General features: G+C 41.9%; 6 protein-coding genes across 17 annotated transcripts; 3 read left to right on the forward strand and 3 right to left on the reverse strand.

Moving 5' to 3' along the window:
• Positions 1 to 184: 184 nt before the first annotated feature.
• On the reverse strand, positions 185 to 779 carry LOC122626677 (cytochrome c oxidase subunit 7C, mitochondrial). Of its 2 annotated transcripts, none has more exons than XM_043807033.1 (3): positions 601 to 779; positions 348 to 494; positions 185 to 288 (listed from the first exon to the last, which is right to left on the reverse strand). In XM_043807033.1, exons 1-2 carry the CDS (start codon positions 682 to 684, stop codon positions 378 to 380), a joined length of 201 nt encoding a protein of 66 aa, XP_043662968.1. In that variant the 5' UTR covers positions 685 to 779; the 3' UTR covers positions 185 to 288; positions 348 to 377. The 2 variants fall into 2 exon arrangements, with proteins under 2 accessions (XP_043662968.1, XP_043662967.1); XM_043807032.1 differs by having other exon boundaries at positions 343 to 494; positions 601 to 777.
• Positions 780 to 1,433: 654 nt separating this feature from the next.
• LOC122626665 (lysophospholipid acyltransferase 1) lies at positions 1,434 to 15,004 on the forward strand. 2 transcript variants are annotated; one of them, XM_043807008.1, is made up of 8 exons: positions 1,434 to 1,804; positions 10,648 to 10,871; positions 10,925 to 11,093; positions 11,154 to 11,324; positions 11,564 to 11,911; positions 11,977 to 12,309; positions 12,782 to 13,031; positions 13,142 to 13,343. In XM_043807008.1, the coding sequence occupies exons 1-8, from the start codon at positions 1,709 to 1,711 to the stop codon at positions 13,198 to 13,200; spliced, it is 1,650 nt and encodes a 549-aa protein (XP_043662943.1). In that variant the 5' UTR covers positions 1,434 to 1,708; the 3' UTR covers positions 13,201 to 13,343. The 2 variants fall into 2 exon arrangements, with proteins under 2 accessions (XP_043662943.1, XP_043662942.1); XM_043807007.1 differs by having other exon boundaries at positions 1,436 to 1,804; positions 12,782 to 15,004.
• On the forward strand, positions 6,631 to 9,330 carry LOC122626664 (mucin-2). Of its 2 annotated transcripts, XM_043807005.1 has the most exons (3): positions 6,631 to 6,770; positions 6,827 to 7,711; positions 8,168 to 9,330. In XM_043807005.1, exons 1-3 carry the CDS (start codon positions 6,761 to 6,763, stop codon positions 9,220 to 9,222), a joined length of 1,950 nt encoding a protein of 649 aa, XP_043662940.1. In that variant the 5' UTR covers positions 6,631 to 6,760; the 3' UTR covers positions 9,223 to 9,330. The 2 variants fall into 2 exon arrangements, with proteins under 2 accessions (XP_043662940.1, XP_043662939.1); XM_043807004.1 differs by having other exon boundaries at positions 6,827 to 9,330.
• A 1,741-nt stretch (positions 15,005 to 16,745) lies between the features above and the next one.
• On the reverse strand, positions 16,746 to 18,166 carry LOC122626672 (activating signal cointegrator 1 complex subunit 1). The gene is made up of 4 exons (XM_043807028.1): positions 17,901 to 18,166; positions 17,753 to 17,849; positions 17,435 to 17,699; positions 16,746 to 17,378 (listed from the first exon to the last, which is right to left on the reverse strand). Exons 1-4 carry the CDS (start codon positions 18,049 to 18,051, stop codon positions 16,836 to 16,838), a joined length of 1,056 nt encoding a protein of 351 aa, XP_043662963.1. The 5' UTR covers positions 18,052 to 18,166; the 3' UTR covers positions 16,746 to 16,835.
• Positions 18,167 to 18,521: 355 nt separating this feature from the next.
• Positions 18,522 to 23,097, forward strand: LOC122626669 (palmitoyltransferase ZDHHC20-B). Of its 9 annotated transcripts, none has more exons than XM_043807019.1 (8): positions 18,523 to 19,043; positions 19,106 to 19,227; positions 19,316 to 19,422; positions 19,660 to 19,906; positions 20,040 to 20,202; positions 20,267 to 20,396; positions 21,276 to 21,380; positions 22,490 to 23,097. In XM_043807019.1, the coding sequence occupies exons 1-8, from the start codon at positions 18,908 to 18,910 to the stop codon at positions 22,626 to 22,628; spliced, it is 1,149 nt and encodes a 382-aa protein (XP_043662954.1). In that variant the 5' UTR covers positions 18,523 to 18,907; the 3' UTR covers positions 22,629 to 23,097. The 9 variants fall into 9 exon arrangements, with proteins under 9 accessions (XP_043662956.1, XP_043662954.1, XP_043662957.1 ...); XM_043807018.1 differs by lacking the exon at positions 22,490 to 23,097 and adding an exon at positions 21,467 to 21,820 and having other exon boundaries at positions 18,525 to 19,043; XM_043807021.1 differs by lacking the exon at positions 21,276 to 21,380 and having other exon boundaries at positions 18,522 to 19,043.
• LOC122626668 (putative methyltransferase C9orf114) lies at positions 23,037 to 24,689 on the reverse strand. Its single transcript, XM_043807013.1, has 2 exons — positions 23,895 to 24,689; positions 23,037 to 23,830 (listed from the first exon to the last, which is right to left on the reverse strand). The coding sequence occupies exons 1-2, from the start codon at positions 24,613 to 24,615 to the stop codon at positions 23,094 to 23,096; spliced, it is 1,458 nt and encodes a 485-aa protein (XP_043662948.1). The 5' UTR covers positions 24,616 to 24,689; the 3' UTR covers positions 23,037 to 23,093.
• Between the last annotated feature and the right edge of the window lie 98 nt (positions 24,690 to 24,787).

Here is a 24,787-nt window from a genome sequence, read left to right on the forward strand (position 1 = left end):
ACACAGTGTCCATATAAATATAGTGACATGATTTGGAAAGCTGATATTTAATTTAGTCACAATATATTCATTCTAATAGCTTTAAAAATAAGTGTAGATGCATTGCACGCGCCTTTAGGAATGACAAACGGCTGCTCAACATACACTGTCGTTCCAGTTTTTAAAGAAAACTTCCATCAATCGATTCTACGTTTACGGGTAACTTTATTTCGTTTCCACTTTTTACTTAAATTTAAGCTGTAACACACTGTAATGGCCTCCCGGCCAACTCAGCAGATAACGCTACATCTGAAAAGTGAAAAGTTTATTAAAATGCAAACCAAATATAACCAATAAACTAACCTTACATTTGTTGTTGCTGTCGCCAGGGGAGCACCTTACTTCTTGAGCAGCTGGTGCCTGACGATCAGGAAGGGCGATCCGAAACCCAAGACACAGCCGATGGTGAACAGGGCGGTGATCCTGTACTTGTTGGTCAGTCCAAAGGGAAGATTCTGCAGGAATATGAAATGTTTTCCGGTGTCAGAATGGATTTTCCTTCCAATACTATGCGGTCGTGAAAATTATGTAACCCGAAGGGATCCATTTTTCGGTACTCACTTCGCCGGGAACTCCGCCATGTCCGCTAAAACGAACCATGGACTGGGAAAAGTTGCGTGCAATCACACTGCTGCGGCCCAACATTTTGCTATTTGATTTATTTAATAATAATGCCAGGAAAATAAAGTTCGCAGTGGGTGCGCAGAATAGAGATGACAGATGGTCGATAGCTGTTTTTCAGTTCTGCTGACAACTTACGTTAACAGTAAATGTGATTTCTGTTAACATTACCTATCGGGCTTCATCGAAATACAATTAAATGTTTATATATAAAATTAGAAAATTCATACTTAAGGATGCCGTCCAGCCCTATTTACAAAACTCAAAACCAAATTCCAAACTTTGCTAGGTTTGGTGTGCCATTTCTTAACTGTTTTCCTACAAATAGTACGATTTTGTCATTTTTTCTGTAAAATCAAATATATATATTTATACATACTACCTTTCTTTATTTTAAAATTGAATGGATACAATTTGAAATTTATCTAAAACATTTTATACAATTTCACATAAATAATAACAAAATGCGTCTTAATTTTTGAGAATAATGAGTAAAGTTCCTAAACTTTTTTCTAACACCGATTAAAAAGTGAATATAATCTATGTAAACTTTTCCGTTTTCTACGCCTTATATATTTCCACTAACTTGTTTGAAAGCGACTTACACAAATTGTTGTAAATTTAAAATATGAAGCGAATATACTGGATTAGGGGTATTTGAATTCTCTTGTCAGGGGCTTAACAGAGACACTTAGCGCTCTGGTATACAAGTATCTTGTCAAAAACTATCGGTTACCAGAGCCATCGCTGGCCTCACAGAACACACCGAGCGCCCATCTCTATTGCGTTTCGAATATTTCATTTATACGCACGGGCTCGGTAGACTTGATCCGAACAGGCAAAAGTTCAAAATTATTGCACAAAATTATTAGTAATCGCCCCGCGCGCACCCCTCCGCCCAATTTGGGGAGCTCGTTATTTCGGTGGTGCCCGAATAAGCCGGAAAAGTGTCTGTTAATAGCGAAGTTTTCCCAATGAAGCGCTGAATCAGAACGAACGACAACAACAACGCAACAGAAAAGAGAGGATAAAGAAAACAGACAGCAAAATGCTAGAACCGCCGAAATTCATCGAGAATGATTGCTACAACGGCAGCAGGACCTTCACTTGGCTCGCAGACATGGTGGGCCTCTCTGTGGACTTGGTAAGTAAAACTATTTACTCCAAGCCTCAACTCCCTGGTTGTTCAGTCCCCTCCTCCCCTACCGTTATCTTTCAAAACGGGCGTGTGCACGTGTGCGTGTGTATACGCGTGCTTGTGTGTCAATCTTACGGGATAAAAGCCGCTGTGCAAATCTCTCCCTGAGAACAATGCACTTCTTGAAGGAAAGATCTGCAATTCCTTCGGCGGGAAAGGCATATTTTCCGGGAAATATGTAAAACTTACCTGGAAACGGGAGGTAAATAAATTCCATGCCGGTTGCCCAAACAAAGATTTAGTGTACAGTAAGCGATCTATGTATTGAACCACCTAACATAAGGAACATAGGGAATCAATATAAGGGTATATAGAATGGAAGTATTTAAACAATGAATTATTTATTCACAATGCATTATTTATTATGCAGTGAAATTTCTAAAATCGCGTGTAATTATGAATTAGCTTTAATTGTTTACGTTAATGATTGCACACTGTACTTTGGCTTTAAAAACGTTAGATATACTTGGCAGCTAATCGCATTTGGCAATTGCTTTATATTTTACCCATTTTGTAGTTTTTCTAATTAAATTTAGACAACTTGAATTATGTGAAGAGCTTATCAGTTAGTAAGAACTATCTACCAGTGGAATTTTCCAGCCCTCAATCGGTCTAGCGTGAAATTTTGAAATTACTATTGTTACGACTGACGACACACAGTTGATTTCGCTAAATTTAAAATGCTTTGCGTCACTTAATAGTGCGGAGGGTAACTGGGAGGCAGTGATAAATCTCTTCGCAGAGTGTCGCACAGGCACACTTACTTCCCCTCTCTTGTAAACCTCCTTTTTATGCCCCATTCGCTTGGCGCAATGTAATTTGCATAACTGCAGCTGGCATATAGATATGTGATTCATAGCAAGGCATTTTCTGGCCCAAATCAACCGACATACACGTACGTAATCGTCATATTTTTCAATTCGGATGACCTAATGCCAACTTCCGATGAAAGGAAAGCACACTGACAGAAAATCAGTGTTACTTCACCATCGGGCCATTATCGCTATCAATAGCCGCTCTAAATCCAATTTGACTTAGCTCAAACTACGAACCTCTCCATCCCAGATAATTGAATTTTAGCGCTTCTTTTGTTTGCAAACAAATATCAACAGCTTGTCGGTGTGTTGGTTAGCGTATTTCTTGTCATTTCGACTCAGCTGAGGTAGACCGCATGAGTCAGCCAGTCTCTCGAGCAAAAAACAGTGAACGCAGCAAAACAAAGGTACTTTAAAAAGGTATAGGAACAAACACACAAAATCACTAAATTAATATATCAGCTATCATTATAAGATAGCTTAAGATGAGAATTAAAAATAAGATTTAAATACCATCGTTCACCTGTCTCAGAGTTTACTGTACCTCGTAATGGGGTTTTGTGGTGGGTGGGCGACACTTTTTTGGAAATCGCTACGCCTTATATTTGATTTGTTTGTTGCTTTATATTGCGCTAATTCGGAGCGAAGGCCGCAGCACGCAACTGCGCAAATGCCGGTGAATTGGCCAATTGTTCCGTGGAATCGCCCCATGTTTAAGGCACCTACATATCCATATAGTACTTGGATAGTAAAAAGATGTGCTCAATAACAACGGGCGAGGCCTTAATGGCCAAAGATGCATTCCCGGCCGGTCAGTCGCGGTTTATTCTCAACAGTTTGTTCTGCCTTCCCTCTCGCAATCTTGAGTTTTCCTCCCACACCTCCCGTTTTTTCATACACCTGACTTCGCATTAATAGTACCCTTTTGATAGTAATTTTTAAAATTAATGAAGCTCTTCCTGCTCTTCTCATAATAGAATCGGCTTATAACAACAACAAAAATATTTCCCATTCCCTATTTTACAAAAATCTTTTTTTCGGATTTAGTATTTTTACTTAAAGGCTCGTTAATAATATTTTCACCGCTGTTGTAATATGTACATATGTGGTACGATATTTTTATTAATAAACAACTCGTTGCTATTGTGCTTGTTTTACTGGCGTATGTACATATGTTTAATATTAATTGTACATACTTATTTCTCATAAGGTTTTTAACCGGTTCGCGCAATGAGATCGGAATTCTATATTACACATGTTATGTAAGCCAAGCTGAAAAAAGGTATAATATATTTATGTAAATAAATAAATACGTTTGTATATGTATTTAAGAGAAAGCTGAGACAAAAGCTGGCCCCCACATCCCCCACAGGCGTGATATGCATAAAAGATACTATTATTATTATTATATCTGTGACCTTGAGTGTGGGGTGTCGCAGTTGTTTGAACTCGTTGCTTCTGTGTTCGTCGTCTGTTTTGTGCGCTCTTCGCAATGTTTTCTGCTTTTGACAGCTGTTTGGCGCCTCTAACGGTTGTTGGCATACCCTTCACCTTTTCTGCAGATGGGTCTATGGGTGCACAAGAAGTCCGAAATGTTTAAAGATGAAGTAATCGTTTTGCATTAATTACTTTTAGTTATGTTTGTTTTGGTTAGCTGTTTCTTAGGTGATTTCCATATCTTGGCATTCTTAACTCATTTCGCCATTTGTCTTTGTTTTGACTTTTGCTTTTATCGTGCGTTCGCTTGTTGCTTGGGTATATCTCTCTGCGGTTATTTTATTGTTTTATTTATACCGATCACGCCACTTTTTCGTTTCGCGCATTGCGCCCCCTTTTCCTCGCAGTGTGGCCAATTGCCTCTCCTATTTTCGCCATCCGACTTACAATATTTGGCAATGGAAACACACCATGTTAATTAAATGATTTATGATTTGTTTGCACTCACTCTACACGTGTGTTTATTCAAATGTTTGATGGCGTTCATGATTGAGCCAGTTCACATCGCAGTTATTTGAAGAGATCACCTGTGTATATGTATGTACATATGTACTTATCAGTACATTCATAATTCTAATTTATAAATATATATTATATTTATATAAATATGTATTGGTTTTTTTTTACGTAGAACAACAAAAGTTTCAGTTCAATAGTTTTTAGCAAAATGTACTGAATTAAGATACCATTGTTTCACATCTAAAAAAAAAGTTGTACATAAAAGTGTATATTAGAGCTCAAATGCACTGATTACATTTACCTATTAAGAAGGTTGTATGGACAGAAAAAAGTAAAAAGAAACGCTGCGAAGATCAAACTAAATGCCATACAAAATAATGTTTAGTACATACATGCGTTAAACTGCGAAGTACAGTCGTCCTAACTACAAATAACGCCTTCTGTGACATTAAACAGTTTAAAAGGAGGGCTAAGTCAAGGAACTTAAGCACAGCTTTGTAGCTTAGGAATCCCAGCGAACAATGGCAGACGAGTACACGGAAATTGCTGGCGCTGCGAACCATATTGAATTGTTGCTGGCCGGAACTATGGCATCGTCTTATCTTAACAAGCAGGCAACTATCTTCTCATAGTAGCGAAAATATTGCATCCGAACGGAAGAGGAACGGGCAGGGTCCCCAATGCCCTTCCAATAGACCATATTTGCCGTGTTCGTTTGTTGCAGTATATAGTATTCATTACAGGATGTGTAATGGGAACTACTTGGTAATTGGGATGCGCATTGTAGTCTCAAGTCTGCGTGCCTCGAAATTGACAGCCAATCTGAACCCCTGAATTCATGTTCGATTCAGTTATATCACCCTGAGCACAGTTCAAAAACATGAATAGTGTAATACATTCTACACAGAAATCTTCAGAGTATTTAATTACGAGTACAATATGAACTTGTGCTGCAGAAACCCTTTGTTATAAACATACCAAAACAGAAGCTGTGGAGTTGTCGTAACCTCTTTTGCGTACTTGTGCAAGACGTTTTGCACTAAAATCTTTTCTGCCATGATTAGCGGTTTTATTCGCTTTTCAATTGATCCAAGAACGTACTTATTCTTGTTTCACTGCATTTTATCCAATTACTCGTTTTTAATCAACAAGTGGCCCACCCACTTGTTGCCCTTTTTTACTTAGACCCATTATTTGATCCATTAGATACATTTTCCTTTTATTAGGCCCCTTTTGCGCTTGTGTATTGCCATATAGCTTGGATTGAGGTAACAAAGAACCGGTTTTGACCAGCATATATAAATGCGAACCAACTTATTGCGCATGAGGTATTCGAATGATGATTACAACATGCGTCCGAGTGGGAAAACTGCTAGTTCGGTGAGTATTCTTCTTACCAAAGTGATTAGCTTTGAATTGGTTCGATATCCAAAGTCTTAAATTTTGTTTATTGTCGCTCGAGCCTTGTAAATTGACGCACCTTATTGTTCTGCTTGGCTTATCAAGCGATATCAAAAATCGGTTCAGGGTCGCCTTTGTTTTTGACCCGTGGCATGAGAGTGTCTTGGGAGACGTGGCCCCCTTATGGACGCTACTTCCCCATTGACAAAGAAAGGCAGATAAAGTATGTATGAGTGTATCTAGACAGTACGTGTTATCGGTAAAACATTGAAGTGTGCCTGTCCATTACGAAATTCGACAGGGGAACATCTGATATTCTACGAACGTGTAAAAATTATTGCAGAACGGAAAAGAATTAAAAATCAGTGCGTTTGTTTGGCCTTACATTAATTCTTAACCAAAATAATAAAAACATAATAATAACGCATACAACAAAAGAGTTTATTGCAATTCGGAAAACAAAAATCCAGGTTTCCATATAGTAATTTCTAATATGATTGCTTATTTAGCCACGGTTACATTGTTACCTTTGCAAACTGCACTTTGCAAATTGGTCAAAAGTTATCTGAAAAATGTGTTACTTGTAACCCGGTAGCCAATAACATTTCCACCCTTTACGGTGCGCCTATAAAAAGAAGCTGCAGGTGGGTCAGTTGTCAGAGCACCGAAGCGAAAGCGGTAAAGTAGCCAACTGCAGTTAGTTATCCTTTTGCGCCGCCCGAAATATTCGATGAATCTGTGTAAGTGTCCCGGTGAATAGTCGTGAAGGAGCCGCAGCTAAAGCTCTTTTTTGCAGCAAGCCTTTTTCTTCTGGCCCTTGTGGCATCAGTCGCTATCGGCGCCGGATCTGCCCATAGAATAAACAGGCCCGAACAGAAACCCCCGAAGGAGTCGTGTCAGGTCACCACAACAAGGCCGCCGTGTCGGACGACCACTCTTCCACCGTGTGGTAAGGAAACCACTACAACGTGTTCCCCAACTACCACGAATACCACAACTACGACAACAACAACCACAACTACGACGACAACAACCACGACTACGACGACAACAACAACAACCACGACGACGACAACAACAACGTGTTCCCCAACAACAACCACTACCCCACAAGAGGAACCCTGCGAGCCCAACGAGCCGTCAACGCCTACCCCACCCGCACCTACGCCTTGTGAACCCAACGAGCCGTCAACTCCCACCCCATCCACTCCCTCTGAGCCCAACGAGCCGTCAACTCCCACTCCATCCTCTCCCTCTGAGCCCAACGAGCCGTCAACGCCTACCCCGTCCTCTCCCTCTGAGCCCAACGAGTCGTCAACTCCTACCCCACCCGCACCTACGCCTTGTGAGCCCAACGAGCCGTCAACTCCCACTCCATCCTCTCCCTCTGAGCCCAACGAGCCGTCAACTCCCACTCCATCCTCTCCCTCTGAGCCCAACGAGCCGTCAACACCCACTCCAGCCCCACCTTCTCCTTGTGAGCCCAACGAGTCGACAACTCCGCCACCTTCACCTTGCGAGACGACCACCACTACGACAACAACAACGACGACCACCACTACGACAACAACAACGACGACCACCACAACAACGACAACAACTACAACAACGACGACCACCACAACAACGACAACAACAACGTGTTCCCCAACAACCACTACCCCACAAGAGGAACCCTGCAAGCCCAACGAGCCGTCGACACCAACACCATCCTCTCCCTCTGAGCCCAACGAACCGTCAACGCCTACCCCGTCCTCTCCCTCTGAGCCCAACGTGTCGTCAACTCCTACCCCACCCGCACCTACGCCTTGTGAGCCCAACGAGTCGTCAACTCCCACTCCATCCTCTCCCTCTGAGCCCAACGAGCCGTCAACTCCCACTCCAGCCCCACCTTCTCCTTGTGAGCCAAACGAGTCGACAACTCCGTCACCTTCACCATGTGAGACGACCACCACTACGACGACCACCACAACAACGACAACCACCACAACAACGACAACCACCACGACAACACCTACAACAACGACGACCACCACAACAACGACAACAACAACGTGTTCCCCAACAACCACTACCCCACAAGAGGAACCCTGCAAGCCCAACGAGCCGTCGACACCAACACCATCCTCTCCCTCTGAGCCCAACGAACCGTCAACGCCTACCCCGTCCTCCCCCTCTGAGCCCAACGAGTCGTCACCTCCTACCCCACCCGCACCTGCGCCTTGTGAGCCCAACGAGTCGTCAACTCCCACTCCATCCTCTCCCTCTGAGCCCAACGAGCCGTCAACTCCCACTCCAGCCCCACCTTCTCCCTGTGAGCCAGTGTCCACAACTCCACCACCTTCACCTTGTGAGACGACAACCACCACGACAACAACGACAACCACCACGACAACAACGACAACCACCACGACAACAACGACAACCACCACGACAACAACGACAACCACCACTACGACAACAACGACAACCACCACAACAACAACTACAACCACAACAACTACAACAACGACGACGACAACAACCACCACAACAACAACGTGTTCCCCATTAACAACCACTACCCCACAAGAGGAACCCTGTGAGCCCAACGAGACAACTACTCCTCCACCACCCCCTCCCTGTGAGCCCAACGAGACAACTACTTCACCACCTTCACCTTGTGAGACGACCACAACTACAACAACGACCACCACAACAACAACCACGACCACCACAACAACAACCACGACCACCACAACAACAACCACTACTCCAAAACAGCAACCTTGTAAGCCAGACACCACCACCCCAAAACAGCCACCGTGCGAACCAACAACCACGTCAACACCCCCTCCCTGTGCTCGCAAAACCACCTCCCCACCACCGTGCGAAGAGACAACGACACCTGCCTGCGAAACTGAGCGTGATCAGAGTAATCTAGGTCAATTGATTCCCAAGCCAATTAGGGATCTCTTCGCTGGATCGAGCTCCAGCACCAAAGCTACTCCTTTGATCGGATCCAGTGCCATGTGTGCTGGTCGCGCGGACGGAAGTATAGTCCAAGACCCTTATCATTGCAGGAGGTACTATGAATGCCGCGCTGGCCGTCGCCTGCTGCGCAAGTGCCGCGCAGGTTTGTGGTACGATTCAGAGGCAGGAGAGTGCCTGCCACGCAGCCAAGTATTGAACTGCCCGGCGCAACGTAACTGAGACACTTAAGCCGACTCTACGCAACTGGAATGGGATCGCAGCTTGTAAAGCAACTTGTATCCGTAGCCAACAGTAACCGCCTAATCAATAAACAGCATATAAATCGCAGGACATGACATTTCGTCTGGGAATTCTTATTCAAAACATTACAGATGACATTTCATTATATTTCAGTTCAGCAAAACATTAAAAACTACACTACTGAGTTTTCCAAATCATTTAATGAACTTATTGAAACTATTCACCCATTCCAACTAAACCGGAACATCTAGAAAAGTTGACCGTTTAAAATATGTGATTCAACAATTTGAATTTTAAATCACAGGATATTCCATTAGCTTATTTTGATAGCAAATAGAAAAAAAAATTGCTGGTAAAATAATGTTGTCGTTTAACTGAAGAACTTTAGACTGCGCACGAAACAATGCTAACGTTTAACTTCACTGAAAGTCATTGACTTTACACTTGTGCTAATCAAATTGTTAATTAATTAATGAATGTGATTACGTATTTGATTTGTTGTCTGCCATTCTAATGAGCACCGAGCGGGGAAGGTAGATGTTTACGGCTACTCGTATTTTAATAATAGCACAATTTTGTGTGTGCGGCAAACAAATCGTTATTGATAAGAGTGACACGATTACAGAGCTGTTGCATCCGCTTTCGATGATTATGTTGTCCACGAATAACCCCCGACTGGGTGTGGTCTGAACTCCCTCCCAAGAACATTTCTTATCGCACTTTATCGAGGACAGTTGAAAATGCGTTTTACAGAATGGAAATAAATTTGAAAGCGTCGGGCAATTGATATCAATTAAACGGCACCTACAGGGGGCTCATTGCATATTCATTGGCACGGGACTCGTGCGAAAAAGCAAACTAGCGGAAAACACCACCAAAAACCGCCCGCTCTTCAATGACAAAAGCAGGCAAAGGTCATGTTTTGCAGAGATCCGTTCGGGGTCCCTGTAAATTTGCATCGGAATAGAAACCAAGGCCGCTGGGGGTCAGAAAAAGTGGAGGAAAACGAACATTGATCACAACGCGTGATCGTGATCGGCAATCGCCATGATCAAGTGCGACGGTTGACAAGCACTTGTGGCCGCAATTCTCTCGGGCTGTCTCTTGGGGGTTTTGGGGGGTATAAGTGGGGGATGGCATTCTCGCATTACAATTGCAAATCTAGCCAAACACGTGCCGGCTGCATGTGCTTAACTTCGGCGGTGGGTCCAAAGATCTCATGGGCAATATAAAAACTTAATTTATTTATAAATATAATTTATTTAATGCCTCTTTACTTTTTTAAATTATTTTTTGCAAGCTTGTGTTTGGTATATTTCCATTGCCTAGCGGAAAATCGTACAGTTTATAACGAAAATCCAGCCTGTTCCTAATCCCGCTTCAAATCATTATATCTATTTGCAGGTCAACTTTTTGATTTGCCAAATATCGGCTCTCTTCCTGGCCTCGCTCTTCCGGTCGATGCTGCATCCTTCAAAGGTTTCAAGCAAATTGCGCCACACGTTCGCTCTATCGATTGGCCTGGCTTTCGGCTACTTTTGCTTTGGTCAGCAGGCAATCCACATTGCCGGATTGCCGGCAATATGTTACATCGTCATCCGCACCCAAGATCCGCGCATTGTCCAGAGGTAATTACTACATTTGAAATTTGAAGCCAGTGAATTAATATTTGACATTTTAGAGCCGTCCTGCTGGTAGCCATGAGTTATCTGCTGTGCGTGCATCTGATGCGCCAGCTATACGACTACGGATCCTATGCCCTGGACATAACCGGGCCCTTAATGATCATCACTCAGAAGGTAACAAGCCTGGCGTTCAGTATTCACGATGGCTTTGTGCGGGGCGATGAGGTAAGTCTGCAGAAGGTCCATTGCCAAGAATCATGATTACAACTCTTCTTTGTCTGGCAGGAACTCACCAAGGCGCAACAGTACCATGCCATTCGCAAAATGCCCTCTGCCTTGGAATACTTCTCCTACGTGTGGCACTTCCAAAGCATCCTAGCCGGTCCTCTTGTTTTTTACAAGGACTACATCGAGTTTGTCGAAGGCTACAATTTGCTGAGCACTCCACCGGGCAATGTAAGTTTTACATTATGTCACCTGACATTCTAATAACCACCGCATGTAGCCATCACGCTCTTTATTCTCAATTCAGAACAATAAAAGGGAGATATGAAATAATATTGCTTTGCATAAACATTTTATGAAACCTTTTAAAAAATTGTAAATTTACAACTTAGTAATTTCTGTTTCTAGACAATTATCGATTGAAAAATTACGATTTTAAAATACAATTAACTGTGCGGTATTCTTTTCAGGGAAATCTCGACATCAACAAGAGAGAAGTAGTACTGGAACCTTCGCCTACTAAAGCGGTAATACGTAAAGTGATTGGTAGTCTTGTGTGCGCTTTCATCTTCATGAAGTTCGTGAAAATATATCCTGTGAAAGACATGAAGGAGGATGACTTTATGAACAATACCAGCATGGTCTACAAGTACTGGTACGCCATGATGGCTACCACGTGCATACGCTTTAAGTATTATCACGCCTGGCTCCTAGCGGATGCCATATGCAACAACTCAGGTCTAGGTTTTACCGGCTACGATAAGGATGGAAATTCAAAGTGGGACCTGATATCCAACATCAATGTGCTGTCGTTCGAGGTGGGAAATGAAAAACATAACATAACATAAAATTATATTACAACTATTATATATTGGGATGCTAGTTTTCAACGAACATGCGTGATGCCATCAACAACTGGAACTGCGGTACCAACCGCTGGCTGCGAACGCTTGTCTATGAACGGGTGCCCAAGCAGTACGGCACGCTCCTTACCTTCGCCCTCAGCGCCGTCTGGCACGGCTTCTATCCGGGCTACTACTTGACCTTCGCCACCGGCGCAGTCGTTGTGACAGCTGCGCGAATCGGCCGGCGACTCTTCCGCCACCGCTTCCAGAGCACGCAGGTCACGCGAATGTTTTACGACATCCTCACCTGCCTGATCACACGCGTCGTACTGGGTTACGCCACATTCCCATTCGTTCTGCTTGAATTTATGGTAAGTCTGATTTGGAAATTCGAATATATATGTATGTCGATGAGTTAAAAAGGGAAACATGCAACATGAATATCAATCGGATGTATTAGGATATATTTTCCAAATCTAATGGAAATATCCCTAAAGTAACCGTAAAAAGGGTTTTGGTTTTTATTTGACATTTGGCAAAACAATGTGGGAAGATTTGAAATAAGTCTACATTCATAAATTTATAACTAGGTTTATTTTATACGGTTAATTAGAAATTTCGGTTACAGTCGAAGCAACTAAAAAGGTTACTTTGTGTTATTGTGTTCAAGGTATTCTATTTTAAAATGTCATATCAAGGAAATATTAGCTAAACATCTTTTTATTAATTACTTGCAGGATATTTCTTCTATTTCTTAGCATAAACATGAATCCACTCACTCTACATTTAATTATATTTATTTAAAGATCACATATTAACCGACTTCACGTTTTCGCTTTACAGGGCAGCATCAAATTGTACCTGAGATTTTATTTGTGCCTTCACATCATTTCACTAGTGACCATATTTATTTTACCCAAGTTTATACGCGGCGAACGCCGGCTGCGGACGTCGAATGGCAACGGAAACGTGCGCTTGTCGGGCAGCGGCAATGCTAAGGATGCAGTGCCCACTAGTGTAGACTCCACACCAGCAGCCTTAACCGCAGGAAATGATCTCAACGAGGATAGAGAGGAGGAAAAACACGCTCAATGTAAAGTCAACAAGCCCACACACCAGCAGCCAGCTGTTGGCCTACACAAAACAACCGTAGAACAACCAACCGAGCAACCAAACAATGTAAATCTTCGACCACGCCCACAGCAGCAGCAGCCACATCACGAAAAGAAGGCACTGCCCACATGCGCCCGGGACGCCGTTAGTGTTCCTCATGACCAATGCGAGATGGATCAGTTGTCCAGCAAGCTTAAGGAGAAGATCGAGGCGGAGACCAAAAACATAGAGGAGTTTATTGATAAGACTGTTACCGAAACCGTAAGCGGCATAGTGGAGTTCAAAAACGACCTGATGCGGGACATCGAGTTCCCCAAGCTAAAGCTACCCGGCAGCAACGGCGGAATTTCTTTGGACTCTTCAAATGGCGGTGGGCTGCGCAAACGCAACATATCCTCTGTCCATGACAATGGCAAAGATCCTGGCCATGCGACCGCTGACCTCCATCCTCCCCTCGAGGAGAACGGCGCCGCCTTTTTAAAGAAGGAGATCGAGGTAATCAACGCGGTGGTGCAACAAGCAGTGCCGGCAGTGCTTAGCAACGGTCATGCAAAATAGTAGCATTGTCCAGCAAGTGCGAGGAGATCGAACAAAACAACGATGACGAGGGTGGCACGGCAGGGATTGGAGGCAGTCAGGGGCCAAAATGGGTGCTCCACATCTGATTGATTGATTAATATATACACTGCGAGATTTATCCAATACGCACACGATATACGCTCACTACATAAAAATTGAAATTTTTGGTTTCACATTTAATAAATGGTTTTCGTTGACAATCCTGAAGTAAAGAAATTGTTTGCACGTATGTAAGTGTCTAGAACAGCTGATTATTTAAGAAATATCTGAAATACACTTACATGTTCATCAGCAGCTAATACCTTTGTTTAAATTAACTAAATGTGCACAAAAACTCTAATTGTTGTTGAAAAAAATCTATATACATTTGTAGTTGTTTGTTTGTTAATGTTCCACCGCCTGATACAAACAGTGTGTTTTTAAGAAAAACCCACACATATCCGCTAGAGTAATTAAAACCTTAAAAATAAGAAAATTGACAGATCTTATTGCACGTTATGTACCAGACGAGTTAATGACAGCCAATACTTTTTGATGAGTTTATAAACACAAGAAAACTAAAAACGCACTGTTTGAGTCTCGCATTTTATCGAAAACTAATCCATATATATGTATGCAAGCCTGCATATGTTAAAATGTTTACCATATAGTCTATGTGCGAACCACTAAATCAATTTTGCAATATCATTACTATTGTAGTTAAATTCCCGCCCGAAGGAACAACAACGTGACAAGTAGAACCAATGATATCCTCTTCAAGCAAAACAAAAAAGCCTAAAACAAAAGTCAACCAAATCCTAACTTTAGACTGAAGCTATTGACATTTACTAAGCAAACAAAAAGAAAATCGTGCGTAGATAAAGTTAGTTAGTAAGCCGTCGAGTTGATTTTGATATTCAATTTAAACCAATTTTTGTACAAGTGCGGAAGGGGGTCTGGAAGGGAGTTCCAGCTCACTTCCCAATTATATATCCTTTCCAAACCGGCTTTTTAGCTGGCTCTTTTTGTAAATGTTCGTGTCCTCCACTTGTGGCTTCCTACTCCGTAGCTCATAAGCATTCTCCTTATATAACCTTTTTGTTTTACCCATTAATTTGTTAAATCCAATAAACGATTTTGCAAGAAATCCTTACAATTAATCGATATATTTTTATATTTATTGTAATAACGACTCGAAAATCAGTCCTACCGTGAGCGAAATCTTAGCGCACATTTGTTTTGATTGTCGTATTTTTCTCCTGGAAAAGCGCCGGAGAAGATCTCGACAGGCACAAAGCACTAAGGTGTTAAGCAGTCCAGTCGCCTAAGATATACAATACCAATTTGAGCATTGATATTCGACAAATAAATCGTATATGTGTAATTTACTTTGAATTTACTGGTGTCCTTTTTAAATGGAATATTCAAATAATGGACTTAGATGTAATGGATGTAGAGATAACATTTTTTATTTCGGGTTACACAAAAGCGTTTGAAGATCTAGAGGTAATCTCCTCCGTTCATCGCCTCATTGATGGGAAATTTTAAGTATATAACCTTCATGTGTATATCAATGGAATCCGAGAGGGAAAGTCAGTCCGGTGGTCCTATATGTCGTGGCAAAAAAAATAAAGACCCGATTAGACCTAGAAGTGCAGATAGGGGAGGAAAACTATTTATAGAGCCAACCACCAGATGATATTTCTGGCTACTTCATTAGGTGCCTTGAACTGGACTTGGAACGCATTGATAAGAGAAACTAAACCCGTGTTGAATGTGTTTTTAAACAAATTTAATGGCAACAAGAAAGTAAGCTTTTTTATATACCCTGGCAGTAGTCAAGTAAAATTCAATTTAAAAAAAAACAAGAGAGAACGCTATAGTCAAGATCCCGTTGCTCAACTATTGGAAATGCGAAGGAGAAATTTTAGTACTAACAGTTTTTGGCGGCTTATGGGCGTGGCAAAATATTTTTGTCAAATCGAGAAAAATTTACAAGACCAAACAAAAAAATTAAAATATCAACCCCTTTTTCAAAAGTGTGGGCGTGCAGTTTGGAGCGGCTTGTGGGCGTGGCAATATGGGTCAACAAACTGGCACTGTGTCTATGTCCCTGGAGTCTGCATGCTTAATCTCAACTTTCTGGCTTTTATAGTTTCTGAGATCTCGACGTTCATACGGACGGACAGACGGACATGGCCAGACCGACTCGGCTATTGATCCTGATCAAGAATATATCAACTTTATGTTACATACTTTTCAACGATTATAGTATACCCTTTAACTTTACGAGTAACGGGTATAATTAAAACGCTTTATGATTAAAACCAACGAAGGTTGGATTTTTTCCCCATTACCTAGCTAGTTTTTTTCCCCCTGTTCCTACGGCAGCTATATTATACAGGGTGCGGCAGCATAACCGCCTTTTTTAAAATGCGCGCCATTCAGTTGATGTCATAGCGGAGCGCTAGTGGTCCCGTTCAAGAGGGGCTACTGCCAATTTTTGTCCCGACACGGTTTAGTCGCCATCATGCGTTGGAATAGTGAGGAGCGTGCCTTTGCCGTCAAAGACTACTTTTCAAGCTTTTTATCTCAATTAGATGCGATTTGGAATGGCCGGCACGCCCAGACAGATCCCTTGTGATTTTGTTTTATGGCGTTTTTTGATTACAAGATTTGAAAACCAACATCCAAGAAGAAATTCCCAACATAACACCTGCTATGCTAACAAGAGTCACGACAAACGCCAAAATATTTCCTTAGCTCATTTGTTTGTTTTTAAAATATTAATTAAAATATTTTTTGTAAATACTTATATATGTTATGCTCGCAATAGCAAAAAACTAAGACTAAACTAAGTCTTCCTAGCATTTGTATCTCTGCGCGGAGCATACGGGATCACCTTGTATGCGCATTATGGGCTTTCCGATGGTTTACGAAATCATGGAAGTTATAAAAATTTAATGGATTTCACGTTAAAAGGTGTCAAATCACTAAATATTTTTATAACCCTAAGGTAGCTCTTTGTTACATACATTTCTTAACACGAAAATCCCTTACATATATGTATATATGAACAAACCTTTGCATTCACTTTTAAGCCACAGAGCAAAGAACATTTCAGGACCGTGAAAGATTAGTAAGCAAGGTTTTTTTTTATTAAGAGACATTTTTTTAAAATGTTCTTATTAAAAACTGAATAAAAAATACGTTGTTTCAATTGTTTTTAGATCTCGAGACTACCGGTTATCTTATAGAACCCATCCTCGCCGCGCGATTTTAATACGCACAGGTGCACAGCCTTGGACTGGGCTACTCCGAAGTCGAAGTCTCCAAAGCGCTTAAGAACCTCGCGGGCGTCAAAGCTGTTACCGGACTTCTTTGCCTCATTGCGGTAGCGATTGTTCATCACGGTCATGTGCAGTTTAATGGAGTCACGTTCAATATTGTCTGTAGCGCACAGACCTGTAGTCTGAAAGTGGGCCAGACAGTCATCCGCAAACTTCTGCAAATCCGGGGACTCGATACGGGCATATAGAACGCGAGTGGAGCTTGGGTCGTCGTTTAAAATCTCAAGGCCCTTAACTCTTATTTCGAAGGGTGTTTTTAGGCCATCCAGGAAGCGACGACTGGATTTCAGAATCTCTAGGGCTTCTTGGCGTTCACTGTCATCTAGCAGCACATATACACCTAAGGTAAGATGGATGCAGCACTCCGATATAAAAAGCTCCTCATCGATGCCTGGCAACTCGGCCTCCAAAATGCATTTCTGGGAAATTTGAAAATTAGAAATAAGTATTTATACAACCATATTTTAGCTCATACCTTTAAATCCACAAAACGCTCCTTGACTTTTCCATAGTTCAAAGGCACTGCCAAAAAATGCGTGGGTTTCATTTTTTTTCGTAAAGAGGCTACTACATGGCGGATTTGCCGCAGTGCAGCGCATACTTGACTGCGTTGCTTGGCCCTGATGGTCACTTCATTTGACTTCTCGTTCTGACGAGGAACATAGATCTCTGTTCGGGTCTCTTCCTCGATGCGGCGCTTCGTAGATCCTTTCATGCCAATTAGTCCACCGTAAAATGATCTGCAAGGATATTAGTCAAAGATGTCGTCAGACGTTTCTAGCACTCAACTCACTTGGATACATGAATAGAAAGCGCAAAATCACCATTTGCCGACTCCTTAATACATCTAACAGCCGAATCGTCCTCGTCATCATCATCACCATAAAGATCTGCAAGGAAGAGGTTTTACGTGGGCAAAAAATACAACAATACTCACTTACCCGGCTCTTCGTAGGTTTTGTTTCCTGGTGTAGCCCCTTTGTTTTGACTATTCCATTTGTCGCCACCGAAGTCGTCGTGAACAACGTTGACTCTATAGCGACGGTTCATGCTCATCTTTTGGACAGGAGGTGATAACACTTCGCGACTCATGGTGATCAAAAATATTCAGAACGCTTTTATAATTACGGGGATATCCCAAAATTAAATGTACTTCTTTGAAAGAACGACGACAATGATGAATATTCTCTTCGGTATATTTAGCAATACTAAAATAAATACCAAACACGAAATAATAATAGTGATGACTGCTACTTATTTAAATATTAATAACAGTTACTTTGGATAAAATATTTTTATTCATTTTTATTTTATCTCAAAAAACATATGGATTTGCGGTACTTATACATAAATATTAGATTATGTTAGATTTCAAAATAAATAAATCGTACCGTAATAAAAATCTGATACTAATTTTTTGAACATTTATATAATTTATATAACAAACATATTCAAAGTCAACAAGTCAAAAATTTAACACTATGCAGAATACGATGGTTCAGAATTGGTTACCAATTGAAATTGATCGATAGTATCGAGTCACGGCACGCTGACTCTGTCACCCACAACACACAAATCGACCATCCCTAAACCAATTCGAGTTCCCCCAATTTGACAGCCAAAATTTAGTTGATTTCATCTGAAAAAGCAGATTAACTGGGAAGTACTACCTAAAATGTCGCAACGATAAGATCTAAATCAGCACCTGTCCGCCCAAAAGGGAAAGCAAGCAGCGGATATCGCCCAAAAGCGTTTGGCAACAGCCTGCGAAGCCAGTGAATCACTAGAAGATAAAGACATTGGATTGGCCAGTGGAGCGCCCGCTGGAGGAGCACCCACAATTGCAGCCCCATCGATCGCCCCCAATTCGCTCCAGCTCCAGGTCGAGGTGACACCAACGCCCCGAGACACACGCGCCCTTGCTGAAGTGGTGGCCCACATAAATAGAATGGGCAACGACGATCATCGACGGCGAAAGACACCCTGCGGATTTTGCATGGCAGTCTTCAAATGGATACCAGTGCTATTTATCACCGCGGTAATAGCTTGGTCCTATTACGCTTATGTGGTCGAGCTATGCATCCGTGAGTTGTATTTACCGTCTTGTAGGAGAGGATATAAGCGGCTGTTTCCCTTTCTTCTATAGGCAACTCGCAAAACCGCATTAGTATGATCTTCATGCTTCTGTTCTACCACCTTTTCCTCACCCTGTTCATGTGGTCGTACTGGCGCACCATAATGACCTCCGTAGGCCGAATACCGGACCAGGTAAGTGAATCATACGCCTTATCAGCTCTTGCTATCAAAATAAATCGGAAAACGCTACATAATCCTATTGCTTACCCCTCGCTTTTAGTGGCGGATACCGGATGAGGAAGTATCGCGACTTTTCCGTGCCGACAGCCCGGACACCCAGAAACGCATTCTCAACAACTTTGCGCGCGATTTGCCAGTAACGAATCGGTACGTATTAACCATGTTATCAAGCCACTTTCGAAAATTTCTTGTAATTATCAGTAGACTTGTATTTGCAATTGCATTATCATCTTAATTTATATAACTTTATTAAAGAAAAACTATTTAATTTAAGAAATGAGAAATTGTCTTAATGACATTACCAAATGCTTTTCTCAGTAGTAAAACAAATAGAACAACGTATTTCCAAACATTTTTGATAATATTTAAACATTTGCTCAACAGCACAATGAATGGTTCGGTGCGGTTCTGCGAGAAGTGTAAGATCATCAAGCCAGACCGAGCTCACCACTGTAGTGTGTGCAGTTGCTGCGTACTGAAGATGGATCACCACTGCCCCTGGGTAAACAACTGCGTAAACTTTTACAACTACAAGTACTTCGTGTTGTTCCTGGGCTACGCGCTCGTCTACTGCCTGTATGTGGCGTTCACCTCGCTGCACGACTTTGTCGAGTTCTGGAAGGTAGGTGCAGTAAGTTTCCAATTCTTTTCTACTTTTACTACCACCCTAAATGCCCGCTGCATGCGAAGACCTGTTAGTTAATGAATGTATTCTCTCGTTTTGCTGTAATGTTATCTAAACTGCTTGTACTTACTGATCCAAGTACGATAATAATGGTTACTCGGCACAGGGACAACTAAATGCCAGCGGAATGGGGCGTTTTCACATCTTGTTCCTGTTCTTTATTGCTATTATGTTTGCCATTAGTTTGGTGAGTTTGTTTGGCTACCACATCTACCTTGTGCTGGTAAATCGCACGACATTGGGTAAGTACCTAAAGCCGGACTTATAAATTACATGCATACTATAGCCTCGTTATCTTCCATTTAGAGTCGTTCAGGGCTCCCATCTTCCGCGTTGGCGGCCCCGACAAGAATGGCTACAACTTGGGCCGCTATGCCAATTTCTGCGAGGTATTTGGCGACGACTGGCAATACTGGTTCCTGCCCGTGTTTTCCAGGTATTTATCAGTTCATTTCTAGATCTGTGACATTTTCACATACCCATTTTGACTAATTCGTGCTGCACCAGAAGCTCTCACTCTTTAGATGTTGTTCTCGCGCACTTTTGTTTAATTAGATTTGATTTAATGGTTATTGGATTTTGGTTTTTATGTTGATTTTGGCAAATTAAAGGCATGTTTCAAAGTTTAAGATTTGTAGTTAAAACCATTAATAGTCTTAATGTGTGTTCTGTGTGCTAAGTTATTAAAAAAACCAAAAGAACATTGAAAATCACAAATTTTAGATTAACTGAAAGCAATTTCTAACACGTATTATTTATGTAAGCCAATAATAACTGTGTGTGCTTAAAAATGAGAGCGGGAAGCAATGAATCAATGTTGTCGATCTCCTTTTGTAATTTAGTTTTAAGCCAAATTAAAATTACCACTTTATTTCAATCCCGTTCGTTGTTTATTTTTGTAAATAAAAAGAGACGAATTATGCCAGTGATTTTTAGAAATAGACACCTAGATCTAACCAAAACAAGCTTAGTAACCAATTGTCCACCCCATAAAGTGACTAATTTAAAGTGCCCAAGTTAGATTGAATTTCTGACGGAACTTTTGGAATTTTAAATGCTCCTTAAGCTTCTTAAAAACCAAAACACTTCTTACACACGAAAAGTCGATTCAATTTTAATATTCGTTTTCACACTTCTGTGCAAAATTATATAACAAATTAACTGCAAGCAACAACAGCTAAAACTACAACAAGCTAAACTGTAAAAAAAAATCAAAAATAACTCGAAATCTTAACAAACAATCAATATTTCTGTTTAAAACTCTCTGTTTAACGCAATACCCCAACCTTTTGCTTATTCACAATCACGGAACTAGTCGCGGTGATGGTTACAGCTATCCGACATCCAGCGACCAGAGTCGAGTGTCCACCACCTCTCCAGTCCAGCGGTACGATGCAATGGGAGATACGGCCGCAAGCAGGTTAGATGGCAACCCAACAGATAAGTTGATTGGCGCTAGTCCCCTCGACACCACTAACCATCACCACAACCAATCGCCTCATCAAGTAAGAAGCACCAGCGTACAGCCAACCCAGCTGTTGCAGGTGCAGCCACCATCTCCATTCCGGGACGAACTCAACGAGCGGCAGGAGCAGCTGGCAAACGGCCAATCATTAAACTGCATCACGGCAGCAGCCAGGTCTAGCCCGGGCGAGTGTGGAGTCAATGGGGCAGCCGTATACATCGACATGATTGGGGACCATCCGTTAAAAGGCGCTGATCCTGCCAAAGGTTCCCCATGCCCGCCGAATGGCGATCTGCCAGTTTGAATAATAACCATGTTTCTGTAGAATGTATTATATGTTTGTACCATAGAGCCAAGTAAACTGCCAGATTTGTCAGCGTTGCGGTTTGTAGTAAGCAAATGTGTTACCTCTATGCAAATCATCAGCTGTTTAGTGTAGGCTATTTACCTGTTTAAATGGCTGGGACCACAATATAAATCACCATATAGTTATAATTGACTAAGTTAACATTAGGCAATATGTCAATGGTTTCACACACGCATTTATCGAATTTTTGAATGGAAATTAGAAGAATCGAATATGGAATATCCTGATAGCTGAGATATGGTGATCTCCTTCAAAGATTTGTACCTTGTTAATGCATTCATGAAACCAACTATCCTTGTAGATATCAAACGATCTTCAAGACTTAAACGTAATGATAAGCAATGAGATTTCAGTACACACTATTAACACACGGAATTCAGTAATTTCCATATGGTTTTAATTTATGTAGTTAGTAACTGTTTGCAAGTTTTTATACTTTTTATTACTTTGTACACCTTTATGCCCAAATACATATTTTATTGAACTTCTGCAAGTGACGAAATTAAATGGATTTTAAAATATATTTAACACTTCAACAAAGGTTTTTTTTTAGTATGCCAAATAAAATAACCTTGACAGCTTCGTGTCAGCTGCACAGCACCGAATCTTCAATCAATCCATTATACGCACTCATTACTTATCAATTTCGTACTATGATCAATGATCTCTAACATATAATTCACCACACATTCTTTAGCTTTGGCGATGGCAAAACGTTTCCGATCCGTCATATGGAGGAGGACACGGAATCTTTGCTAGGATATCACAGCGATACGCGCATCGAGTTAGAGGAGGACTTTCTGCCAGAGCCGCGATTCCAAGACTCGATTCCATAGCTAATAATGACCAGCGACAATGTAGCTACATATTACATTTAGAGATTCAGTTGTTAAGCCTCCTTACGACATATACTTTCAGTGTGTAAATAACAGAGGTACTGACAGTCCATCCTATAGGGACACCTAGGTTATTATGTTTAAGTTACCAATGAGTCGATGGAGAATTATAATGTATATGTATGTAAGTGATACTGCGCAGACTGGTGGGAGATCGATATCTAAATTTTTGCTTTGACATTCGCGTTTAAAATTTAAAATCGTATTAATTTAGTGTGTAAGAATAAAGTTATTAGAACATTTCGAACAAAAGTATATGTCTGTATAGGAATATAGCTCGTTATACGTCAACAAAAAAAGAATAGTTTCAACGCTTAGTGGAATAACAAAAAAAATCAAAAACGAAACTTTAAGCAACACATACAGATCTGTATATTTACAAAAATAAAATTCAAACTATTCCAATTAATCGAACCGACTTAAGTCATCATCTGCACACGAGTGGCTTGTTCCAGAAACGGTGGTGGAGGAAACCACTTCAAAATCGTCTTCTGCCGAGGTGCTTTTCGCTAACGCATCGGAGGAATCAGCAAAAGGATTACCCTTCAGTCGAGGCACTTTCGGCAATGGTTTTGGAGACGCAGGTTCATTAAAGACTGTTTCTTCAGGAGTGTCCTCTACATGCTTCATTTTCTTCTGCTTTTTGCTAACTAAAGCATCTCGGCGTACTGAAATGCCTGTATCCTCACTTTTAGGTAGCAGATCACTCAAATCGGCCTCTACATCAGCCACTTGGGGTTGCAGTTTCTCCTGGAGAGCCGCTAAAGCAATCAGCAAGGCTTCCTCGGTGCGGATGGTTCGAGATCCTTGGCGTGGCAAAACATTTACGTAGTGGTCGAACAGCAGTTCAGGCTCATCTACGGTCAGTTTTTCGTCGTTGGCCAAGGCAGATTCTAGGCCTTGTAGTCCGCCAAATACAATGAGCATATGCTTAAAGCTATATGATCGGTTGGGAACCTCATGCACGTTGGTTCCGCGATCCGAGGTACCCAGCGTAACATCGTAGCCAGATGCGTAGGGTGATTTGGTAAAAATCTCAGACAGGGAGTGTGCGATGCGCACCTGGTAGCCCCAATAAACACCTGTTTTCCGACGAGGTTCATCCGGACTAACTAGTGTTCCCCGCTGCTTTTTACAGTTATCTGTTGGGAAGAATAATCCATTAGTTCGGAACTAGGAGCACAAATGCGCGAATCGAGTATCTACCACTTTGATGTTCCATTTTCACAGTCACCCTGACGCCTGGTTCTATAGCCTTGTCCACCATAACGTCGTTTAGCAGCCCCACGTTGGCGTAGCTGTGCCCTTCCTTGGCCTTCTTGTCGCAAATGACGCCCTCACGATACCGGAATTTGCTCTGCTGCCGGAGATGGTGCGGTGTGTCCAGCGGATTCAGCAGGCCAGAGTACTTAAGGTCTTTGTGCAGCGGGAAGAAGTACTTTCGCAGATACTGCGGGCATTCAAGATACTGTAAAATTCGGGCCAGTTGGAGAGAGCTGCTGCGCACAGTGCCAGTACTACTGCCCTTCGCATCTGCCTCGTAACTGCGCTTTGTTTCCCGGGCGGTGGCTATTCCCACGTCGTCGAAGACGATTACCTCGTTCACCCTGAAGATGCAGGCGGCCCGGGCTATTTGACCAGCCACATAGGCCCGCAGCTCGTTGGATTGGGCATTTTCGAGAATGGAACCGGGCACAGCTATGCTCAGCGTGGACGGATTTGCTTGTTCCTTCGCCTGAACCTCATTGGCGACCTGCTCCGCCTGTGATTCTGCCTCTTTGGCTAGCTGCAGCTCCTTGAGCAGCTTGTCCTGCTTGCGCTGGCGCTTTAGCGCCTTCCGCTCTTCGTTCACCTTTTTCCAGGACTTGTGGGGCTCCGTTGGCCTCCCACTGCTGCTGGGTGCGGAGGCGGCGGGCATAGTTTTCATACACAGTTGCCTGATTCGGTTGAAATCGCTACAATCAAAACACACACGTGCACACTCGATGGGCAATAGGGTTGTTGATAATATATCAAAATATCGATATTTTTCCTGAAAATGATATATTCATATCGTGATATTTTTTTGAACAAATATCGATATTGCGATATTTTTTGTT

Source organism: Drosophila teissieri, chromosome 2L (assembly GCF_016746235.2).
Source record: "Drosophila teissieri strain GT53w chromosome 2L, Prin_Dtei_1.1, whole genome shotgun sequence".
NCBI lineage: Eukaryota > Metazoa > Arthropoda > Insecta > Diptera > Drosophilidae > Drosophila > Drosophila teissieri.